Source organism: Macrobrachium nipponense, chromosome 21 (assembly GCF_015104395.2).
Source record: "Macrobrachium nipponense isolate FS-2020 chromosome 21, ASM1510439v2, whole genome shotgun sequence".
Classification (NCBI taxonomy): domain Eukaryota; kingdom Metazoa; phylum Arthropoda; class Malacostraca; order Decapoda; family Palaemonidae; genus Macrobrachium; species Macrobrachium nipponense.
This window is the reverse complement of record NC_087212.1, coordinates 59,944,836-59,970,060: the sequence shown is the minus strand read 5'-3', so window position 1 is coordinate 59,970,060 and position 25,225 is coordinate 59,944,836. Positions and strand designations below refer to the sequence as shown.

Sequence of the window (25,225 nt, the reverse complement as noted above, 5' to 3'; positions counted from 1 at the left end):
ATCTAAAAGTACTTGATGCAATACCGAGGAAAGTACGTACGGAACTCTAACTTTGGAAGTAGACAGTGACAAGTGTTCTCTCCTATAAACAGAAAACATTGACTTCTACAAGGTTCCAGGTGCTGAAAATTCCTCCAGAATGGTACCCTCAGCAGCACACAGACCACTGCTTCTGACCCCAGGCCATGGCAGTTTTAAATTAAGGACAGATCCTGTAACAACTTGAAAATCTTATTATTGGGAGGGGATATTCTAACATCTCCAAGCAGTTAAGGAGATGCCTACATCAATAGAACTGTATGAAATTGTGTAGTAGAGTTGATTTCTTCTCAACGGAAGGATGCGATCTACCAAGAGCATTGGAAATTCTGAAAAGTTTTGCCCTGAGGCTACAAGGGCTCTACAGGAGACTAAGTAATTCTTGAACTTGACATTGCTCAATAGAATTCAGAGTAGATACAAGGGGTAGGCCTATGAGTCTGAATTAGGCCAAATTTAAGGAAACATCCACTGCTCAAGCCTGAGGGCCAACAAAGTAGTAGTAATCATTCAGATGTCCCTGTTCATATACATGCTAGGAAGCTAAATGAGTGTTCCTTAAATCCACACCAAGTGCCAAACTTATGGATGTAAAGGCCCTTGTAGGCAGTTGTTCTTCCTGAATCCCCAATTGCTACAACACTGTCCTTTCACAGAATGGATGATCAAACCAATATGTTGTTTCTTTTCACTCAAAGCAGCAACTTCGCACAAAGACTGTTTCTGACTGGGAATAAACCTGCTAAGCATCCTGATGTCTTTCCACTGCCTTGACATCTAAACAGTTTTACCAGGTGTAGTTTGACCATTCTATGTTGCGTGAAAGTGTAATGACACTAGTTAAACTCTGTGTTGCATGACAAAGGGAAAAGACCAAAACTTGGACTTAGGTTTAAGAACTAAATGGACGATTCCTGGTTACAGTGTCCCTCCTATAGTCCTGGAGCCAAAGTTGGTTCTGGATTACTTACAATTAAAGTTATTTGTAAGTCGTAATTCTTACGTGAAACTGTACATTAATTGAGCATGATTATCTGAAAATAGCCCATGAGGCCATGTTTCCTAATGAGGTCTAAAATCTTCAAGCAGCACATGCCTATTCATCTTGACCGACAAGCATGCATAATTAACTATCATCCCCACATCACTAGATAAGAAAGGGGATATAAAGAATTAACATTATAATGCATAGAAATTGGGCCAAAAGAAGCAACAGGTCCTTGGCCTTTGGAATACTGGTGACAGAGTGGACTAACTTGAATCACTGATTCAGTAGAAGTGTCTTGCTCCTAAAGTCGACACCATCTACCAAAGGGCAACAAGTCCCTGACCTAACTTATAGAGGGCTGCACACTAACCCAAAGTGCACAGAACAGCAATACCATCTAGTTAAACCTCTTGAAGGAACTTGCATGACTGTGGATGTATGGTAAGTGGAATACTTTCTGCATGTATACCACAAGTTCTGACCATTCTTTGGAAAGGCACTAAAACCATGCGAGAAAACCAACAATTATATGGGCAGACACTTACTGTTACCCTTGGACCATCATTCCCTGTATATACAATCTCCTACTAAAAGAGACTTATGAGAGATTTCTGCTGAAGACAAGGGAAGCTATAAGAGGGAGATTAAACCAGTGGAGGACCACCAAAAAGAATCACACTGCCCTTCACCGTCTCCACCATATAACTTACTGGTCCCAAGTCTCTCCATTGATCTTAGGAGGTTGCAACTGTCCATATCCCAGAACCTGGATCTGCACTTACCCCCGAAAGGTATAAAATAAGACTACCAATAGATAGTCCTGAGCTGCATAATCAGACAGGAAGCGAAAGTGTTCTCACTTCTTCCAAACAGAGTGAGTCTAAGCATGAGGACATTACTCTGCAGCATCAGAAATGAGTTACTTGTTTCCCTGCTAACAACTCCCGCTGGGTTGGCGTCTGCACCTCTCTTAAGAAGTCTCAGAGACGAGACAACAAAGATAAAAGATAATAACTCAAGGTAGACTGAAAATCCATCAGCATGTCTTGTCAGTCTTGAGTTCATTTCCCACAGGAGAGAGAAAGAAAGCGAACCTTCTATTAAAGATGGTTAAAGGACCAATAAGCGTTGTACAGCAAAAGTCAGCCTTCGGCTCTCCATGACTAAAAGACAAGACAACAAGCCAAGGCAGACAAAGGGAAATTGTGTCCGAGGACGAGAAAAGTTACGAAATTCTCTCAAATTGGAGAAAGCGTTGGTTCTCTTCTCAAATATTTAGTGTGCCAAAATACGCTAAGACAATTAAGATATATTTTCTATGTGGCCTCTATCCTCAAGAAAATGAGGATACAGCAAGGCGTAGTGTGGCAACAAACGCCGACGGGCCCAAACGAGTTCCTCCAACAACTCCATTCAAACTCTCCTTCCGTCAGCGGGCGACGGGAGGGGACAGCTGCCGACAGGAGGTAAACAAAGAGCTTAAAGGATTGCTCTTTTTCCACAACCCTTGGCGACAAAAAGCGACACTCGTCGATAAGAGGTGACAGCAGCTGAGTGCTGTATTGCATCCACCACGACTCAATGAGAGCAAGACAGTTAAGCGACTCGGGACTTGGCCAAGTCCGCACTCTGCATGAGACAACTGCGTTCAGACGAGACGAGTCAACAATGTCCACCGCAGGGTACCCAGATGTATCAGAGCAAATTATCGTACCAAATCTTCAAATCATCGTATTTTGATTAATAATCGTTTATCGTACAGAGGGTCAAATTATCGTACTCGTATGATAATTATCGTACGTCTGGGAACCCTGGTCCGCAGTCCGCACGAGTCGACACTCGACAGAGTGAGAGAGAGAACGAGGCGCCAAAAGTGGGAGACGGTGGGAGAGGAGTTACAACGCTCCCACCTAGTCCGAAAGTGATCGTACATACTTGAAAGCATTCCTATATGAAACTAAGTTAGAAATCTCTGAAGCTAGAATATCTAACTCGGCGAGAACTTTAGATACTACAGACAGTGTAGACTTGAAAGAGAAACATTAATCGAGGCAGTAGTAAGAGATTTGCTGATAGTCAAAGAGGGAGCAAGCAAAGAGGAAACATTACGAAGAAAAAGGAATATGCTAGCATACAAGAATTTAGAATAATCAAAACATGAGAGATAAACAGTTGACCGAGTCAACATATCTAAACGTGTAAAACTCACTACAGATACCTTATCATCTCAATAAAATGTCTATACCTATATCATATATTATTAAGCCTATGCATGCTAACACCTCAAACTAGGTGTTGAAGATGACAGAATGCGCCTATGGAGCGAGCATTAACGCTTACTGAAACTGTCCTTATGTGAACTCTTTAACGGTCTTTCGGCGAAAGCTTTAAATGAGATTCAGACCATGAAAAAGGGCGAAATAGCCATTGGATGGCACAGAATCCCATCGTCCCGAGAACCGACCCGGTTCCCTGGCAGCGGACGTTTCCAACTGTCGCAGGGCAGTCTAGGCTCGGGTTACATACAGACGAGGGCACCAACACCTTACTTCTAACAGGAAATATGAAAATGAGCGCACACTGGAGGGATTCGGAATGTTCCTGTCACGAACTAAGTTCAAATTGTATTAAAACTAAAAATAGGTTAATGTTCTTAACTTCTCGTTACGCTTTCCTGAACCGAATGGGGAGCAGAAGGCTGAGCTACAATGGAAATCAATACTAGCCTACTAAAATGCCTAGTCTAAGTAGGGATAGCCTGACAGGTTTAAGTCCTGATCTAACTAATTGCTTTCGCAATCTATTAGTCCCAGTCTTTCCTATATCTGACATATTCAGGCATAAATTCTCAGAACAATTCCCTACATTCTTCACATCTAGTAGTCCCAAAATCACACTGTACCCCTGCCAGTACAAAGGAATGTTGATCAACTTCCAATTCACCATCCTGGTTACACCAAAGCATTCCTACATAGCTTGAGGTTATTGGTTTTGCTTCTGGTGGAAGATATCCTAGGAAAATGAAATTACAATACCGTAAACAGGTGTAAAACAGCCAAACTTCTTAGAATGCCAACAATCGCCTAGCCGCAGTGGCGGCAAGGAGAATTCTGACGAGCTAAAACATTCGAAACACACCTGGTGGAGAACAGGTAAACTAGACAGTCATTTGGGCAGCCATTTGATTTATTTTTTATTTTTTTTATTTTTTTTTATTTTTTATTTTTTTTGTGGAAATGGGCTGGACTTTTTTCCGCCTAATGGGGGGCGGGGAGATATAGCTAAATTTAACAGGAGGTAAGATTCATCTCAAATAAATTTTTTTTCTCTCTCTCTCTCTCTCTCTCTCTCTCTCTCTCTCTCTCTCTCTCTCTCTCTCTCTCTCTCTCTCTCTCTCTGCACTGTAATGAATGAAATATGAATTACAGTATGGTATTAAGCTAACTTTTAAATGAAATTAAAATGCTTTGAGAGCATGATTTTGTAAGATACAGAGGATAAAGAAGTTCTCGAAAGCGAGGTTGACAAGACTTCCAAAAATAGATCAGTCAGAAGGGGAGAGACATCTCTCTCTACCATACTTTTTTTTATAACCATTTATTTTGTATTAAGCTAACTTTTAAATGAAATTACATTAACTTTGATATCATTTAAAAGTTAGCGTAATACTTTTGAGCATGATTATGGTCATATTTAGAGTTTAAACTTTAGAAATAAGTATTTATTAGTATTTTTAGAGACACTACCAAACTTGCGTGAAAAATTGACTTGTGTTGATGGTTCTGGAACCTAACCTCGCGTAAGTTTGGGGTATGACTGTAACTTGGTTTTAATTTTATGATACTTGAAAATAGTATTGAATATTGATATAAAAAAATTCCTAAGAAAAGATTTTTTAAAATGAACTTTACCTCTCCATTCTATAGCTTTTACTTCCACTCCAGTGCGAGTTAGGCATACGTACAGTCTTTGGGTTACGATGGGCTCGGCTTATGACGTTCCAAGCTTATAATGCTCTTCAAGTATATTCATCAAAAATTATTTCCCAGTTTGCGATGCATGATCTGGGGTTACAACGCTTTGGACACTGATCCAACAAGAAACATAGCTCCAAAATGGCAGAATTGTGAAAATTTTGAGTTTTTTAAGAAAAATCTAATAAAAATGCAAGCTATGTCATTTTCAAGGCACTCAAAGGATTAAGAGTAAGTTTTTCTACAATTTTCGACAATTTTTGGCTTATGATGCGGTGTAAGAACGGAACCCCCACCTTAAGCTGGGGACTGCCTGTATTATAAAAGAAAAACAAGAGCACTTAGTTTTCTGTAAATATCTTGTTCTCCCACCCCCCACCTGGGGACCAATTGATACAAATACTCGTAAACAGTCATTCTACTTTTGTTGCCATTTCAATAGAAGGAAGACAGTGTGGCGGGATCACAAGCTAAAAAATACATGCTGGCTAAATCCGCCCCGCATTAACTTAATCACTCCAGCTGCCCAACTCACCCCAATCACACTTTCTTCTTCACACTATGGAATATGCAGGACAATTGACCTACCTACACAAAACAAAAAGAAACAAACACAAAAAACAAAAAATTCTCAAAACACATGTTCTTACCCAACCACTCCAGATACTCCGGGCTATCCTGTGCTGTCCGCTGGTCAAGGTCACTAAGACACCACAACACCCAAGGACTACAACCCAACAACAACACAACAACCAAGGAACACAACCCCAGCTCAACAACACAACAACAACAAACGGAACACAACCACAACTCAACAACACAGCAAACAACAAGGAACTCAACAACAAACAACCACAACAAAATACCACTGCACAAACAATCACCAAAAAAAAAAAAAAAAAATGCAGTACACACCCACTAACAACACCAAGGAATCACAACAACACAACTTATCTGACTAAAATGCCTTCAACAGACTCCTGCTAACACTACTGGCTGTCACAGCTTCTCACTAAAGAGTGACCAAAAACACTCACTCAAAACACAGAACTCTGATCACTAACAGCAAACAACCCAGGACTCACCAACAGCCAGTACAGTTGTTAACCATCCAACCACCAATTACGCTCTCTCTCTCTCTCTCTTCTCTCTCTCTCGTCTCTCTCTCTCTCTCTCTCTCTCTCTCTCTCTCTCTCTCTCTTCTCTCTCTCTCTCGTTGTCAAATGGAACTCCATAACTCCTCCATATTTCCTCCCCTGTTACACTTGAAAATGTCTTCTTTCACTCACAACACCCACACTAAACAGCCTTCCGCAACACCCAAGGATGCTCTTACGCAGGTCCCCTGGATCTTGTTTGAGGGCCATCATATACACACTGTTACACCACTATCAACTTCTCCCAGACCACTTCCAGTAAGACTACCATTACTATCTCCTTCACTACCATCCTCCCAAATCCCATTCACTATTTCATCTACCCCTTCCAACTCTTGTCCAAATATCTCTCGTACTCTGCCATCAAATCACTTAAATCACTTACCTCATTTACACTCCTGCCAAATTCCTGAAGAGACTCGTTCATACTGCCAACTACATCCTTACCACCTGATTTTCATTCACTTTCCTTACCTTCTTCCGCTTTCTTCCATACTCAACCAACACTAATTGCCAATCTTCCAGACCCATTTGCTCACTGACACTCGGCTCACATTTATTCACCCTCAACCACTCCCTCATCGCATTCTCCCGAACATACTGGGGTACTTCCCTCCACATACAGAGCTGGTTATGGTGTGCCCTAACCTCATCCACACCCATCTACTCGCAATTTCCCCAACACACAAATCAATACACTTGGTCCCACTTCCAAAATCTCAAAAGGCCCTTCAAATCTCTCCCTTACCTTATTCACATTCATTCTCCCTTTCTCAACCACCTCTTTCAACACCTTACCTCCAATCCTAAAACTTTTAAACCTTTCACTTGCTTTCTTCCACAAATCTCGATCACTCTGACAGACCCAACCGCACCCTAACAATCCTTTCAAAATTCAACACACTTACAAGGAGACATACCTATACTCTTCTGCAGTGTGGCGTTATATACCCACACTGCACGTCCTACATACGTATCCCAATCATTGTCGCCTTTACTCATCATTCGCAAAATCTCAGTCATCGTTCTAACAGTCCTTTCCGCCAAACCATTCGCACTGGGCATATACAGAGTAGAATACACATGGACAATACTCCATTCCTTCAACATTTCTTCAAATTCCCACCCCACAAACTCAGGCCCATTATCACTCAACATTTTCGCCGGCTTACACACACACAGGCAACATCACTTGCCCCACCATCCGCGCAACAGTTTCACTCCTCTTATCTTTGATGGGAACCGCATAGGCAAGTTTACTTGTGATCCACCATCGCTATCATTCCCGCATGCCCCCTCACAGTCTTTGGCAATGAAACACAATCAATCACAAGCATTTCAAACGGCTCTTTCATTTAAATCGCAACACAGGCGGACTCGCATGCACACTGTGACACTTTCCCTTCTGACAGTCTTCACACATAACAGCCACATCCACACAAATCTTATTCAACCCAGGTGCATACAGTCTCTCTCTCATGCACTCCCACAACTTATTTTTCCCCATATTCCCAAACCGATCATGCACCAACAAACACATACTGCTGACTCAACAGAAAACACTGGCACATACACTTCCCTGTCATATACCCCTTCCTGATGCAAAAAGTACACTATGTTTTTACAAACCACAAACCGTTTAGCAACCCTCTTATACACACCCAACTCATGCTGCCAATCTTCCACAAGTACTCCCCCCAAGACACACTGCTGCAACATACTTATCTCCAAGCACTTATCTTGCATTTCCTCAATCTCCTCTTCACTCAACAAATCATTCTCACTTATAGCAATATCAATTACCCCCACAAAGTTTGCTTCAAATGCACTACAATCCTGAATCCTAGCTATTGTGCTACCCCCATTACTAAGAATCCTATTTCCTATATCTATGCTTGCATCATGCATCCTCAAAAAATCCATCCCTATCAAAAAGCAAGCTGGCATATCATTTTCTCCCATGATTATAAAGTTATGTACAACTTCCAAATCTAACTAACCTTTAACTGCACCTCTTCCCACACCAAAACACTTCCTTGTCCTAACCCATGTATCCTCACACTTGTGCACCGCCTTTTCACTGCCCAATCGCTTCTCTCCAGTTCACTTACCACTTACCCACTCACCAAGGAAGCTTGTGCCCCCTTATCAACCAAACCACAGTATTCACTATCATGTATTCTGACCATCGCCACCATTTTCCCTTGTGTCCCATGCACACACACATTCACTGCCACGTCCACCTGGTTATCCACATCACAGTCATCCTCACCACATTCATCCTCAGCTACCTCCCCACTTCCGTACTCCTGATTCAACACCCCTTCATAGTCCCCTTTCTTAACCAACCAATTACAACCATTTTCCCCGCACTGAATCCTCAAAACCCCATGCTCACTACCTGTACTTATCCTCCCTTGATATTCGACAAGTCTATCCCATCCAAAATACAATGACACCTTTATTCCAAACAACTCAGCTACTGCTAACAGCAATTTATGCAACATTTCCTCTTCCCCACCTTTATTCCAAACAACTCAGCTACTGCTAACAGCAATTTATGCAACATTTCCTCTTCCCCACCTTGTTCCTCTGCATATGCCACTCCCTTCTGCACTTCACACATCAACCTCACTCGCAACTCATTCGCACTACCAGGTACCTCTTCAACCAGACCTCTCCCTTCCCAGTCTTTCAATGCCAAAAACAAACATTCACACACACTGTTACCCCCTTCAAACCTCTCTTACAACCAAACCCTCAGGCACCACATTCTGACCCCAGTTTCACTTCACGACACCGTTGCCCTTACCATGCATCCTAGACATTGCATCAGCAATCACATTTTTACTCCTTGGCACATATTCTAACCTAAAATCAAACTCACTCAAATCTTCAATTGTCCTCGCGATCCTAGCATTTACACACTCCTTCTTGATCATATACACTAACGGCCGATGGTCCTTCCGGATGATAAATTTTACCCCATACAAAAACACTTTCTACGTTTTCACACAAAACCTTATTGCCGTAAGCTCCTTCTCAACCACCAAATACTTCCAACCGCCTTATTAAAAGCTTTACTTACATACGCAATTACTCTCAACTGTTCCTCCCCATTCACCTCTTGCATCTGTGCTAAACACCCTCCCATACTAACCTCGCTCGCATCAGTATACTATAGCTCAATCTCACTCGCATCCTCACTAGTCTGGATAAGCCAAGGTGACATCTCTAGCAGCCTCCTCTTTCAATCTCTCAAATGCTCCCACCATTCGCTCATCCCACCTTAGCTTAGTACAGTTTTTCTTCCCTGTCCATTCCGTCAACGGCTTCCCTATGCCCAAACAATCGCTAACAAACTTCCTCCCAAACTCAATCAACCCCAAAAACCCCTTTAACTCGTGCACGGTATGGGTACGCGGAAACTCCCTTACCTTTTCCACAAACTTTTCACTCTTCCTTACGCCACTAGCACTCACCTTATGACCAAGAAATTCCACTTCCTCAGCCAACCATGAACACTTCTCCAGCTTCACTTTCACTCCAACCTCTTCCAACCGCTCTAACACCCTCTCAAGCAGCTCCATATTCTCCTCAATAGTTTCACTCGCAATCAAAATATCATCTATAAACACAGTCACCTTCCTTCTCTCAAACCCAGCTAAAACCCCATTCATTGCCCTTTGAAAGCCAGCAGGCGCATTAGCCAACCCAAAACTCAACCGTTTAAACTGGTAGTGGCAATTACCACTTGAAAAAGCAGTAACATGCCTGCTCCCCTCCTCAAGAGGCATCTGGTAATAGCCCCTTACCAGGTCTAATTTGGTAAACACTCTCATCCCATGCATCTTGTACACACAATCAGACACCACATTCATCGGAAATCGCTCCTTCACAGTCACTTCATTCACCCTCCTATAATCTACACTTATCCGCAGACTTCCATCCGGTTTACGTAAAGGGGCTATGGGGCTATTTCAGGCACTCACTCCTCTCTATCACTCCCACTCTCTCAAGCTCCTCACACTGCTCCTCAATCTCGGGTAATAGGCGGGGAAAAGTGGCGAGGACGCTGATATATGGGGTTATTGTCTTCCAAAATGATCTTGAACGGGAAGCTTAGACCCCCAGAAATCCTTGTCACTACGACTCAACGCACCCCGCCGATCCCACAACATCTGCATCAACCGCCTCCTCTCGTCATCACTAACATTCTCATCGACCTTTACTCTTCCTCTCAACTCATCATACTCCCAATTATCACCACCTGCCACGCTACCTGTCATCACCTGTCGCACTTCAACATATCTTTCGTCATCCGTACTCACCAACGTGTATAGCAACTCCACACAACTTTCACACTAACTCCTTACACTCATTTATCCCTTTGTCCCCAAACTTTTTCCTGGCTAATGTTTCTAACCTGCACACATACATCGACAACGACTCGCCAACATTCATTCTTGCCTCTTCAAAATCTTGCTTTCTCCTATATCTAACACTACTCTTTATCCTCTTTGCCTGTTCTACAATCCTAGCTTTTACACTCTCATATGGCACATTCCCTACACTCATCATTACCCCATACGTACTCACAAATCCTGTCAAAAAGCTACTTAACTCTTGCCCAGACTCTTGTTATCCCCATACTTTGCCTCACAATATCTTTCATATTCCTTAAAAAAAGTCCCCTATGTCCCTACTACCATATTCCTCGTATTGTGCACATCAGGGTACCTCTCATATACACCGCCTTTTGTACTTCCTGCTTACTCTCACTCTCACTTTCGCTACTTCTATTCTGACCCTTCTTTCCCTCTTCTGAATACAGCGAATCCACTTCCATACTCACGTCCATACTCTTGACTACGCTCTTTTTACCCTTCTTTCTACCTACCTGTTTCCACTCACCGCTATCCAAATCACTCTCAGCCCTTTCCCCAATGTATTCTGACCTAGTCTCATCCTGTCCATCACCCTTACTAACCTTCTTTCCCTTAGTCTTCTTCCTTTCCTCAGCCACTTTCTTATTCTTGTCCTCAGGTTTATCCTTATCCTGTGTCTTCCCCTTCTTTCCCTTACCTATCACAACCAAATCACCTTCGTCACTCGTGCTCTCATCCACTCGCTCTTTCACTTCCTTTACCACTCCTGGCCCATCACAAGACCCAGTAGGCCTACCTCCTACAACTCCCTCTTCTATGAATGCATTCATCATTTCCTGCATCATCTCTTGCACTGCATTCATCATTACCAAGAATTTTTTTTCCATTTTCAAAACCAATCTCTCTTCCGCTCCTTTCACCTCTTCTTTCATTTCCTCTCATTTCCTCTAACTCACTCTTCAGCTCCTTACACTACCCTCAACCTATCATTCTCCACTTCCAATCTTTCCTTAGCTTCTCTCGCCAACTTCAGCTCCTCCTTCAACCCTTCCATCCTCACTTTCTCCACCAATCACACAACTCAATACCCCTATTGTCCTGCAGCTGCCGTACCAACATTCCTTGTTTGGGCACCAAAAAATAATGTGGCGGGATCACAAGCTAAAAAAAACAAGCTGGCTAAATCCCCCCACTAATCACTCCAGTTGCCCAACTCACCCCAGTCACACACTCTTCTTCACACTACGGAATATGCAGGACAATTGACCTACCTACACAAAACAAAAAAAAAAAACACAAAAATAAAAAAACCCTCAAAACACATGTACTTACCCAACCACTCCAGATACTCCGGGCTATCCTGTGCTGTCCGCTGGTCGAGGTCACTGAGACACCACAACAACCACCAAGAACCACAACACCCAAGGACTACAACTCAACAACTCACCAACAACACAACAACAACCAAGGAACACAACCACAATAAAACCACTGCACAAACAATCACCAACAAAAAAAACACACAAAAAGGCAACACACACCCACTAACAACACCAAGGAATCACAACAACAACACAATAAACAACACAACTTATCTGACTAAAATGCCTTCAACAGACTCCTGCTAACACTACTGGCTCTCACAGCTTCTTACTAAAGAGTGACCAAAAACACTCACTCAAAACACAGAACTCTGATCTCTAACAGCAAACAGCCCAGGACTCAGCAACACACACACACACACACACACACACGTACGTTGTCAAATAGAACTCCATAACTTCTCCGTAACAGATTGTTGTGAACTCTCTTTTTCTGTTGATTTGCTTTTGAATTTTCTTTGTTTTTAGTTTGAACATTCAATTGATAAGAACCTTTTAAGGTAAGAGTTGTTCTAATATGTATTATTTGTTTTATTGACCCTCATGAGATATGTATACTGTTGAGGGAAGGATAACTATGATTGGCATAACCAATGTGAATCGTAGGCTATCAAGATAATGCAGAAATTTATTGTGATCAAAGAGAACTTCTTAGTTTGTATAGCAGATAAAGAGGATAGACCTTGTAAGACTTTGTTAAAGGGAGGCATGTCTAGTCTGCTTCCTCTGTGGCATCTTTTTGATCTATTACTGCTAGTGAGCTTCCCATTGATTCAGGTCACTAGATTTGATAGTTGTATTTAATGTTCACTTGGTGTAAGTTTCAAGGGATGAATTTTTTTCTGCATTACCTGCCCATGGGTCATGTTCAAGTTTGGGTATTTCCCCTCATCAGAGGATGGGTCAATGCATCTGCTTTTGGCTTGACATGTCCTTGGCACGTCCTGTCTTGCTCCCTTAGAGCATGATGCAGCAGAGAACCGGGACAAGTCGGAAAGTGGTGCAAATCTATGCCCATTGTCTCTTCCTCTGTTTTGGTTCCAGAATTTGCCCTCCTATAGAATTGCTCGGGAGATGGTAAGAAAAGTAGCCCAACATTTTTCCCTCTTTTAAATTTACCAAATTGGATTGACTAGGTAGGAGTGATGCTTCTACTCTTTTTGGTAAAAGTGGGTTTCACTGCTTATGTCGGGTAGTAAGCAATTGGCCTAATTTTCCTATTGTGTTTTAGGACGTTTACTTGAATCCTCTGTAATTGCCTAGACTTACTTCTGCTCATGTATCATGGATTTTGTCTGCCAGCATAATTGTGTGTCTCACAGCATTGATGCACCAGTCACCTATGCCTAATGCAGTTTTGTGCATTTCACTGCAATGATGTGCCCTGTGCTCCCTTCTCATGTACTTAAAAGCTTTGAAGCTAAGCAGTCAAGTGAGGATGCCTCCTTGATACTACTTGTCATCCTGAAGCTATTTGTACATAATTTGCATTTTGCTCTAGGGATGTTAAGAAAATTGGATAATCTTGATAGCTGGGGTGGAGAAGATTCTGAGGGTTTCTTCCATTTGTTTTTTAAAAGTTTTTAGGGCATTTTTGCCCAAGATATGTTGTTTCTATAGACTTATTATGTTGACATAGTATCTGCACAGATGAGCACAAGCACAGTGTACGCACAGTGTCTGTTCCAAATAGTGGCATCCTGCAGACTGTAGTAACTACAGGTCAATCTCTATTCATCCTATGCTCTCCAAAATTGCTGAAAAACTTATTTTTAAGCCACTATATAAGTATGTTGAGTCTAAAGGATTGTTAGGTGATAGTCAATATGCAAACAGGAAGCAGTTGGTACCTGTGATGCCCTTTTAGACTTTACATGCCATTTACAAGGGAACCTTGATAAGGATTTTGAGTGTATAGTAATTCAAATCAATTTTATTGTTGCTTTTGATTCAGTAAATCAGAAGGCATTTATTTATGAACTTCAGAATCTTGGAGTGGGTGGTTATGTTTTAAGATTGCTTCAAGATTTCCTTACAAATAGGCAGGAGGAAGTTGGTGTGGGTGGCATCTTTAGTGAACCAAGACGTCATGTGTCTGAAGTTTCACAGGTCAGTGTTCTTGGTCCACTATTATTTTTAGTAAATATATACACGTGATATCGTTGTTGGCCTGGAAAACAAGATTGTTCAGTATGCCATTGATGCAACACTTGTGGGTGTAGGAGTCTCCACTGAGAGATATGAAGCTTCCCTCAGGCTTAATTGGGACATGGACCAGATCAGAGAATGGTTTAGTCGGTGGGGTATAAATCTGGTACAGATTTCCTGCCCCATCCTACCTTTTAGGTGGACGGAACTCTGCCGTCCCATCCTCCCTTTTATGTGGAGGGATATTTACGGAATGAGTGAACTTTAACTATTCTAGGTGTAACTTTTGACTTGCTATCTAACTTTTGAGAAACATCTAATGAAAGTTTCAGCAAATGTATTGTTGTTCATAAGGCCTTTTATATTTATAACAGTGATAAAATCAGTGTAACATGTTTAAGGTCATTTGTACTTCCTTTACTAGAATCCTGTTCTCCAGTGTGGATGTCTGCTTCTGCCAGAGATTTATCTCTTATATAGTTGTTCTTGGTGGTAGGTTTCTGTTTCCTAATACGCAATAGCAGTTATGACTTTGACCATCAATGAATGGTCTCTTGTTTGGCACTTTTTCATAAGATATATTTCAACAGAGACCTTTCACATTCACAATTGATATGTGATCCCCTTTATTTCCCAAGAGCAACCAGATTTGCTGAACAGCAGCACTAATATGCAGTAATTGTGCCTCACTGTCAAACTTCTCAGTTCCAGAGGTCCTTTATTCCTCACACCACTGAACTGTGAACACCCTCCCCGAGGATGTTGTGCAATTGGAACTTCAGAAGTTCAAGTGGAGATGCAATGCATTATGATCCTAAACTATTCTCTTGCATTTTAATACATTTTTATCTAATTGTTAATTTATATATTTTTCTTTTTTAATAAGTAAGATCTCATTATTTCCCTTTCCTTGCTCTTATTTCTTCCTAATGAACACCATATTTTTTGGAAGCTTGAATTTTAAGTCAGTGGCCCTTGGGGTATTCCTTATGAATAGGTTTCAACTACTGATAATAATAATTATATAATAATATAATGTAATAGTAATTATTATTTGTAAAGGGAGGTGCAACTGTACTAGTTGATCCATCAGTTTTTATGTAAATATTCAGACTTTTTAGATGGCAATTTAAAAAAATATTTTATATTTTAAAATTTGTAGTCCTTATTTATTTTAGATATTGAGAGTGACTTGAAAGTATTGAAGTAATTTTTCCTCGACAGGAGAAAAAAGGCAACCCCTCCTATATCAACGTCTCAGCGCAGCATTAAAATGAGCATGAAGAATCTTGAAACATTATGGTAAGTAAATCTCTTATGCTTAGAGCATGAAATAAGAGTAGAATAAGCTAGTCTGTATTGCACTTGATCAGAACTGATTTCATTTGACCACAAGGATATGCTGTTAACACTCACAGTATTGTTAACACTCACAGCACGTATATGTTGTATACTGATTAAGGAAATCTTAGTACAGTATTTTAAAAGTTAACAAAAAACCACATTAATGTAGGCTTAATATTTTGGTAGTAAGCATAACAGGATGAATTAGCGCAAATTTTATAGACTGATGTGATACATTCAAAGATATGTTACAAAAGGAAGGTCATGAAAGGTAGGTAGATGTTTAATTTTTTATATATTTTTGTTATACAGGAAGGCTATTGCATTAAAACTATACATTTTTATTTGCAGCCTCCTAGAGCAAAAGAAAAAGGAAGTCGAGGACTTCTATAAGAGTGACTCAGATCATGAAGATCCTGATGATGAAGACTGGACACCGGGTGATGAAGGGCCTCCGGATAAGCCTAGACTGTCAGAAGAGATTTCTTCTGAGAACAAAATAAAAGCATTTCCTCCAACTGAGTCCAAAGAAGACCAATTAGAAGAGGATAACTGTAAGGCACAAAAAATAGATGAAGGCAGTTCTTTGAAATTAACATTTAAGGTTTCTGAGGATGAAGATCTTCCAGATCTAATAATTCAGCGTGTTGCACGTTGTGATGTGGAAAAGGATCAGGATCAACAGATGGGCTCTTCAGATGAACAAAATGTCAGTGATGAAACTAATGCTGTAACCACTGACAGTGCAGACCCTAACAAGATAAATGATTCTGGTATTCTTACTCAAGTTTCTTCTCAGGAAGAATATCTGTGTGATGAAGTGGCTTTAGATGCATCGAATACAAAAGAGAGAATAGATTGTAACAGAATGAATGAGATGCAGAAAGATAACAAGGAAGAGGGGGAGAAGTCAAATGATGATAATGGGTCATGTAATACTGTTGAATTGAGGGAAAATGATGAAGGTAATTTAGTTACCACGAAGGCATCAGTCACAGATTCAGAAATCCCGGTGCTTACTGAGATGACCCATAGAACTCCCAAGTTAAACAAATTTTCAGGGATATTGCCAGATTCTCTTTTGACTGAAATTGCTATGTCAACCCCAAAACTAAGTCTTTGTGAAGGTGATTTTATAGATTTGAATGAAGATAAGACTAATGCGACACCCAAATCCAAAGCTGGAGTTCATGAACTGATGAATCGTTTTGTTAAACATACTAACACCAAGAAGGAGCCCAAAGAGAAACAGGAAGTTAATCTCAGGTGTGTTTGTATCTCATGTTTGTTTTTATAAACTTAAAAGGTAAAGTTTGCTGTGCTGGTTTTTCAGCATGTTTAGACTATTAACCTTTTAGGACTTTGGTGGAGACTACTTATCAGTTTCATATTGTACTTGTCAATTTTATATATATATCTAGTATATATATATATACATTTTTTTTTTCAGAAATGTGTTGCTGCTCTGGAGTAAAAAACCTAACTACAACTTTGCTTTGGAGATTGTTCATAGACAAAGACAATATAATTCAATTTATTGAAGTAGTTGTGTCTATTCAGTATTTTAGCAGTTTACCTTTTTTGAAGTAACTTCACAGACTAGATGTACATTATTCTATATAAAATGTATCACTCATGCCATCATTTGGTAGCTCAGTGAATAAATTTCACGAGGATGAAAAACAATCATTATCCCTCTTACGCCGATTGGACGTATTAAACGTCGAGTCAAAATGTCTCCCGTATGCCGATTGGACGTATCATACGTCGGCTCAAAAAAGTTTTTTAAAAATTTGCGGTAAAATACTTATAGGCCTACCAGCCAAAAACTTTTGAATCACGCGCCTTGGGGGATGCTGGGAGTTCACGGATCAAGGCGTTGTTTTGTTTACAATCGCTATGCAGGCGCGCAAGCGCGAATTTCTTTCTTATCGCACTAAAAAGTATCAGTGACACATCTCAAAAATTATTTCGTCACTTTGACATAATTTTTGCACCATTTTAAATTATCCTTTACATGAAGTATTATATATGAAAATGTGCGCAATTTTATGTAAAATACAACAAAAAAATACTCATGATTGTAGCTTTTATCAGTTTTGAAATATTTTCATATAAATAACGATAAGTGCAAAAATTTCAACCTTCGGTCAACTTTGACTCTACCGAAATGGTCGAGAAAAGTAATTGTAAGCTAAAATTCTTATATTATAGTAATATTCAATCATTTGCCTTCATTTTGCAACAAATTGGACGTCTCTAGCACAATATTTCGATTTATGGTGAATTTATGAAAAAACTTTTTCCTTACGTTCGTGCGATAACACTTCCGATAAATTTTTTCGTGCGATTGTCCTAATGTTTGCACCCTTTTAAATTTGCCGTTACATAAGGTTTTATATATGGAAATGTGCGCAATTTCATGCACAATACAACTAAAAACAACCCATGGTTGTAGCTTTTATCAGTTTCGAAATATTTTCATATAAATAACGTTAAGTGCAAAAATTTCAACTTTCAGTCAACTTTGACTCTACCGAAATGGTCGAAAAACGCAATTGTAAGCTAAAACTCTTATATTCTAGTAATATTCAATCATTTACCTTCATTTTGCAACGACTTGGAAGTCTCTAGCACAATATGTCGATTTATGGTGAATTTATGAAAAAAAAAAAAAAAAATTTCCTTACGTCCGCGCGGTAACTCTTCCGAAAAAATCAGAATTTTTTTTGTGCGATTGTCGAAATGTTTGCACCATTTAAAATTAGCTGTTACATAAAGTTTTATATATGAAAATGTGCGCAGTTTCAAGTAGAATACAACTAAAAATTATTGAAGGTTGTAGCTTTTCTCTTTTTTTCGAAATATTTGCATATAAATCACAATAAATAGAAAAAAAACCACGTTCGGTCAAATTTGACTCTACTGAAATAGTTGAAAAACGCAATTTTAAGCTAAAACTCTTACGGCCTAGTAATATTCCGTCATTTTTCTTCATTTTGAAACAAATTTGAAGTCTCTAGAACAATATTGTGATTTATGGTGAATTTTTGAAAAATATATTTACCTTCACTCCACGCGCCGATTCGTGGCCGCAAGTCTCCGAAATACGTACATCGCATTATCCTAATATTTGCTCCTTTTCATATTAGCCGTTTTATAGTTTTATATATCAAAATGTGCGCAAATTCATGAAAAATCAAAAAAAAAATAATTGAAGGTTGTAGCTTTTTCCATCTCCGAAATATGTGCATATAAAAAAATATATATATAACAATTTCGACATTCGGTCAAATTTAACTCGGTCCGAAATGGTTGAAATCTGCAATTCTAATCTAAAACTCTTACAGTATCGTAATATTGAATCATTTGTCTTAATTTTGAAACAAATTGGAAGTCTCTAGAACAATATTTAGAATTACAGTGAATTTTTGAAAATAACATTTTTTTACGTCCGCGCGTTACGAATTCGTACATCATTTTGTGATAATATTTTTCCGGTGTTGCTTTTATTGTTTTATGATGTATTATATATCAAAATGATTGAAATTTAGTGTACAATACAACGAAAAAAAGTAACTCATTAGCTTTGACCGTTTTTTGCACAGCGTGATTTGAATACAATTATCTATGAATTTTTTTTTTTTGCTACATATATCGCATTATTTACATATGATAATGATATTATTTTTCATTTCTAGTGATTGCATACTAAACTTCAGGCAATGACAAAAAAATGAGCCAAAAATGAACTCTTAATCTTCAAAACTAAGCGCGCTGTGATTTTTTGAAAAAATTATTTTTTCCGCTTCCGCGCTCACTCCAAACCGGCGCTGGCATACGGGAGAGGTTTTGATTTTTAGGGCTTCGGCGTAAGAGGGTTAATAAGAATAGACAGAATATAAAAAGAATGCCTACCATGCTGCTGTAATTTTTAGTCATACTATATCATTTATCCATATACGTCCATACAACTTTGCAGGTATATTGTACAGCAAGTACTATGTTGAAGTTTTTTATTGCAAAGCATACCGTATAAACTTGGAGGGGTATCTCAACCTAAAAACATACCGTTGATGTTATTACCTTCTTTTTTTTAGTCATGATTTATACCTTTGAATTATTAACTTCTTTTATATAGTCATGATTTATTATGAGTGCAAAAAAAATTACAAAATTGCATTACATTTTACTGTACCTCTAATATGGCAAATTTTAATCAATTTTTATTTTTTATAGCTAACAAACCCGAGGTCTTAACAATAGGATAATCTTCTAGTGCTAGCTGGAAACCGGTAAAAACAATCAAAGATGGTAAAACAAGGAATCTCTGGCATCTGGCAACTCGTGCACATAGGAGGCCGATGTTTGGTTTTAATTTTGTAATGATAAAAATAATTATGAAGTATGATAGACTAGCTTGGCTATTTTCAACAAGTCAGGAAAGGATCTCCCTAGATTAACAATGTCTAACTGTTTATTTTGTGGTAATTATTGTATGATTACTTTCATGGTTATCTGCAGTAAGTAAAATTTTCAGGTATTTAGGTAGCAATTGTAATTACCATATATACTCTTGTAATGTTTGATATAACATACACACACCTAGGAGATCACACCCACACTGAGATCACCCAGAGAAAGAAAAAAGGAAAATAATGAATTAAACGTGCAAATTAAACCGGCTTTAAACAGATAGAAAGTAATCATGGTCTATCTTAAAGGTGGTAGTAAGACCTCAGGTTTGTTAATTATGAAGAATACAAATCGATTAAAAATTTGTCATTTTATAGCCTAAAATTTTACTGGTATAGTTTTGGAAAAGTGCAAGATTTTGGGACTAGGCTAAGCCTAGGCTTTGGATTTCCCAACACTATTTTGAAAATTTTTTATTTAAGAAACAGCAAAAGGGCAATATAGTTAAAAAGATAGTGGAATGGGTTAAAGAGAGATTAATGAATAGAAATGAAAGGTTATAATACTGTTAACTAGTTTTAGTGGTTGAAGAGAGATTAAAGAATATAAATGAGGGCCTCAGAACCACAAGGTGGTAAACGCCACTTTACAAGGTGGTAAACGCCACTTTTTAAAAAATTAGTAATTTTCCCTCAGTCTAGCATTCATTACTCTGCTTCTAAGAAAGATATTGATATAAACTAAGTTTCATATGAAAGCCCTACCCTTTATAAATTTTTGGTGAAAATTAAAAAAAAAATTGTGGGGTGCGCTTTTGCGCTAGCATTCAAAATGTATGCCTAACCCCTCACATTTGTGTATATTTTATTCATAACCAGCACTTAAACCATAATTAAATGTGTAAAAGGATAGTAAAGTGTTATTATATTCGTGTTATAACAGCAATAGATGTAATAATAATAATAATAATAGCTAATAATAATATGAATAATAATGGTAATACAGTAATATTGGTTAATAATATTGATAATAGTAATAATAATGATAATAAAATGTGTACTCACCATGAAAGTACTTTCGTAGTATAACAATCATGGATGTTATACTGATGATAATACGTAATAATAATAATAATAGGAGTATTGATTATGATATTATTAATGATAATAGCAAATAGTAATGATAATACGGTAATATTAGTAATAATGATGTTGACCATGATAACATTCCATCATCATAATGTTTAGCCATTAAAATAATCGTCACCAATATCATAATAATAATCAAACAAAAAATTATAGAAAAATAATACTACTGCACTCACTACTACTACTATAAGAAAAGCAAATATTTTAATTTGTACTCACCATGAAAATACTGTACATCCGCTAAAGAACTTGAAATTAAGGGAAGGTGGGGAATGTAAACAATAGCGGAGATTGTAAACTGTGCGGTGATTGGCTGACACGGGCGGCTTATGGGGAAAAATGCTGATTGGTTTAGAACTGACTACCCGCTTAGTGATGTGGGCTCTCATTGGCTCACTCTTGAGCTGCGAACGTGCTTCCTTGTGGTTCTAACTGAGCTCTTATGAGGCTGTAACCTCCGCACGACACCACGTTCATTCATGTAGACAAAATTGATAATTCCTACTGCTCAAGTGGGGATTTTGACCTTTTTGAAACTCCTGAATAGCATAGAAATGTAACAAATAGACAGAGGAAACGTTGCCAAATCTACTGGTATGCCTAACTCAATACTGGTGGGGGTGGCGTTTACAACGCTGTGGTTCTGAAGCCCTCAAATGTATGATGATTATACTGTTCGCTAGTTACAGTGGCTGCTTGGCAAGCTTTCGATAGTTATGAGAAAATTATTATAAATAAAGAAGGTTGGAAGTTTATTCCTTTTGTTTAGTATAGTTAATTTTAATGATTTGAAATGGGTATACTATACTGATTTTTTTATGCATTTTATAAGCATTTTCTAAGCTTTTAGCTCCTTAGTTTAGCTCAATTTTCTGATGTCAGAATCTTAGAATAAACTATGGTAGCGACTGCTAACATAGCCTAGGCTGCCATCATGTTTTGATTCCAAATATATAAAAATGTAGCCTAGGCTATTGCCAGAATCAAAACTCAAACATTATTTAGGGTATATGCTAAAATCCTAATATAATCAATAAAAAATGGGGTAGAATATTATATGGAGTCGAATATTACACGAGTATATATAATGTATATGTGTTACGTTAGGGTATTTCTTTGCTCATTTTTCCATGTTAATATGTTACAATGTAGAAATACTCTGCTGATTAATATATTTATGTGCTAGCTAAGTCATGGTTTTGCTATTGAGCAATGCACTAGGTGCTACCAATCAATAGGCATTTCATTTGAGTGACTGGTATCCCCATCCCAGTACTACTTTGATTGTCATATGCTGTGTTTTAGGAAGATATTTGTTTTTCCAGTATTGTGAGCAAGGAAAAAGATTGTGAAGGAAATGAAAAACTTGTGGCTTCCAGTGTAGTGGTCAACTTGGCAGAAGAGGAGGAAAAAGTAAGGGAAAGATTTTTTTTGTAGAAATTCGTTCTAATTTTGTTCATATATGAACAAACCTTCGGTCTTAACAATAGGATCATTTCTAGCACCTAGCTGGATCCGGTTAAAAAACAGATGAAAGCAAGGAATCTTGTGATATCTGGCAACGCATGCGTAGATCTGGTGAAGTGGTCGAGGACCACTCTACCTACGCCAGCGCATCAGTCTTTTTTTTTTTTTTAACTGCCGGGGCGAGAGTCGTAGTTAACCTCTCTTGGCCCTTACCCGGTTCATTGCCAGTTTCACTTGTGTTTAGTGTGTGTGTTGTGTGTGTTTGGCTGATAATGATGGCTTCTGCTCCTTCTCGGCCTCGTCAATGTGTGTGTCCCTGGAATTCCAGGTTTTCTGTGTTCTCGTTTTTTGGCTTTGGCGGCGATTGATCCCCACATCACGTGTAGCAGGTGCCGTTCTAATTTTTGTACCATAACGAATCCTTGCACAGAATGCCGGGCATGGCCTGAAGAGCAGTGGAAGTCGTTTTATAGCAAGAGAGAGTATCGGAGGGTTTCGACTCTTCCTTCTTAGGAAGGTTTCTTTGCCTCATCCCGATGCTTCGTCTCCTTCAGTATTCACCCCCTATTGTAGTCTTCCTGTGTCTCCTTCCTTTTCTTCCATTGATTCGTCGCTGGAAATATCGGGAGGCCACCAGGCTGATGTTTGTAATGTTGCCCCTTCTTCTTCGGGAGTTAATTTGATTCCCGGGAAGGGGGAGGTTTTTCATCATTCTTATTTATTCCAGAGTCGGAGGCATCCAAGACCGCAGTGATTTGGAAGACGCTCGGGCTAGGGTGTCCCCCATCCTTGGAGGGGTTGCTAGAGCACTTTATGGAGGGTCGCTAGCCCCTTCCTCAGGCTGGCCAGGCCTTCCCCCCTCCTCCTGGCTTTGTCTTCGTGGGTAGCCGAGGTCAGCCACCTTGTACTGCTCTGCCAGTGGCTGTTGCTGCTTCTTCGAGTCGGAGGGAAACCGTGGTGTCTGCCCCATTGATGACGTCACAGGATCCATCGTTGTGTATTCCTCTGCCAGTGGCGTCTGATTCCTCTTCACGCTGAGGGGAAGCCGTGACGTCATCACCACTTATGACATCACTCCCATCGATGACGTCACTCTCAGTCGTCTCCTCTGCACTGCCTCTCTCGGCCGTAATGTCATCCCTGTCGCCCAGTTCATTACTCTCCCTTCCATGTCATCGGAGCCTCTTCTTGCAGATCAGTCTGAGCTTATATGCCAGGCAGTGCTTAAGAGGTTGGACTCTGATTAGGATGATAAGTTGGCTGCCTTGTCGGTTGGGAGGACTGGAAGGAAATGTGTTGCTTCGTCCCTGCCTCCTGCAAAGAGATCACATAAGAAACCAGTGCTGTCTTCCTTCCCCTCTTCCCCCTCTACACCACATCAGCGTATCAAGCGTAGGAAGGCTAAGGACTTTGCTCTTTCTTCGCCTACGAGAAAGGAACAATGCAGATATGTTCTCGAGAGTGTTGGTGTTTTGTAGTTTTGTAGAGTGTTAGTGTATCTTCCCTTGTGCAATCTGCAGTGGCTGCTTCGTCCTCTGCATCGTATCGCGGGTGTGTTGCAATCTCCCCTGTCCGTGCACATCGTGAGCTTGTTGCAACCTCCCCCATCCATGCACATCGCGAGCGTGTTACAGCCTCCCCTGTCCGTGCACATGATGCAAGTGCTCCTTGTTCTCCAAGGCCTATTCATCGCCGTAAGGATCTCAAGGCGTGGACTTCTGGTCTGTGGTTATTGCCAAGATAGCTTCTAACAAGTCCCCAGAAGGGTTGTTGAGTGCATCCTCGCTTGCCAGTTTGTTGCAGTCTGGAGGCAAGGCGTTTTCGTGTTTGGCTCACCTCAGTGTTAATTTATGGGCTAACCACCTTCTGATTAGAAGTTGACACGGAGTCCTTGCTAGCATTGAGGAACAGAAATCTATTTGAGTCCCAGTTTTTGTTTCCTTGGACAGAGCTCGAGAATGCGATACACCAGCGCCAGGCTGACACCAAAGACAGACTGGTGCACCGGGTCGTGTCTAAGTCAGAGTCTCGTCCTCGGAAACATCCGGCTCCTCCTCCTTCCCCTGTCCAGCAGCAGTCAAGGAGATCATCGCCTGGTAGGCTGTCAAGGAATTCGAGTTCGGCAGGGCCTTCCCGTTCAATTCAGCCTAGGTCAGAGGATCAACGCCCCTTTCGCTCTCGTTCCTTTAAGCCAAGAAGGGGCCCAAGGGGCAGAGGTAAAGGGGCCGTCAGTAGGTTAGGTGCCTCTCCCTCTCTTGCGTCACGGGTTGGGGGGGTTGCCTGGCGAGCCATTGGGCCAAGTGGTAGAGTTATGGGGCAGAGAAGTGGGTGGTGGTTGTCCTTCGGGTGGGATACCTACTGCCATTCGACTTCTCTCCTCCTCTGTCGGACAAGCCGCAGCTCAGGAAGGTATATCCTCCAGATTCTCTGAAGTTCTTGGCTCTTTGGGAGGAAGTGCAGAAAATGCTGGACAAGGATGCAATAGAGGAAGTGGTGCGTCCGTCTCCGGGGTTTTACAGTTACATCTTGGTGCCCAAGGCGTTGGGAGGATTGAGACCTGTGATCGACTTATCTACCTTGAATCACTTCATCAGGACGGCACGGTTCAAGATGGAGACTCCGCGTTCGGTGTTTGTAGCCATGAGGGAAGGCGACTTCATGCTGTCGATAGTTCCTTTGCTTCTCTTTCGGGGACAAGGTCTTCAAGTTCAGAGTCTTGTGCTTCGGGCTGACAACAGCCCTTCAAGTGTTCACAAGGGTCTTCTCTCTCGTGT

At 40.1% G+C, this 25,225-nt stretch overlaps 1 protein-coding gene across 1 annotated transcript in view; it reads left to right on the top strand.

The window, feature by feature from the left end:
* Positions 1–25,225, top strand: part of LOC135197488 (claspin-like) — a 269,392-nt gene that overhangs the window by 17,092 nt on the left and 227,075 nt on the right. The window contains 3 exon segments of the mRNA XM_064224552.1: positions 15,301–15,378; positions 15,772–16,686; positions 22,310–22,397. Of these exon segments, the coding sequence (XP_064080622.1) occupies positions 15,301–15,378; positions 15,772–16,686; positions 22,310–22,397 (1,081 nt within the window).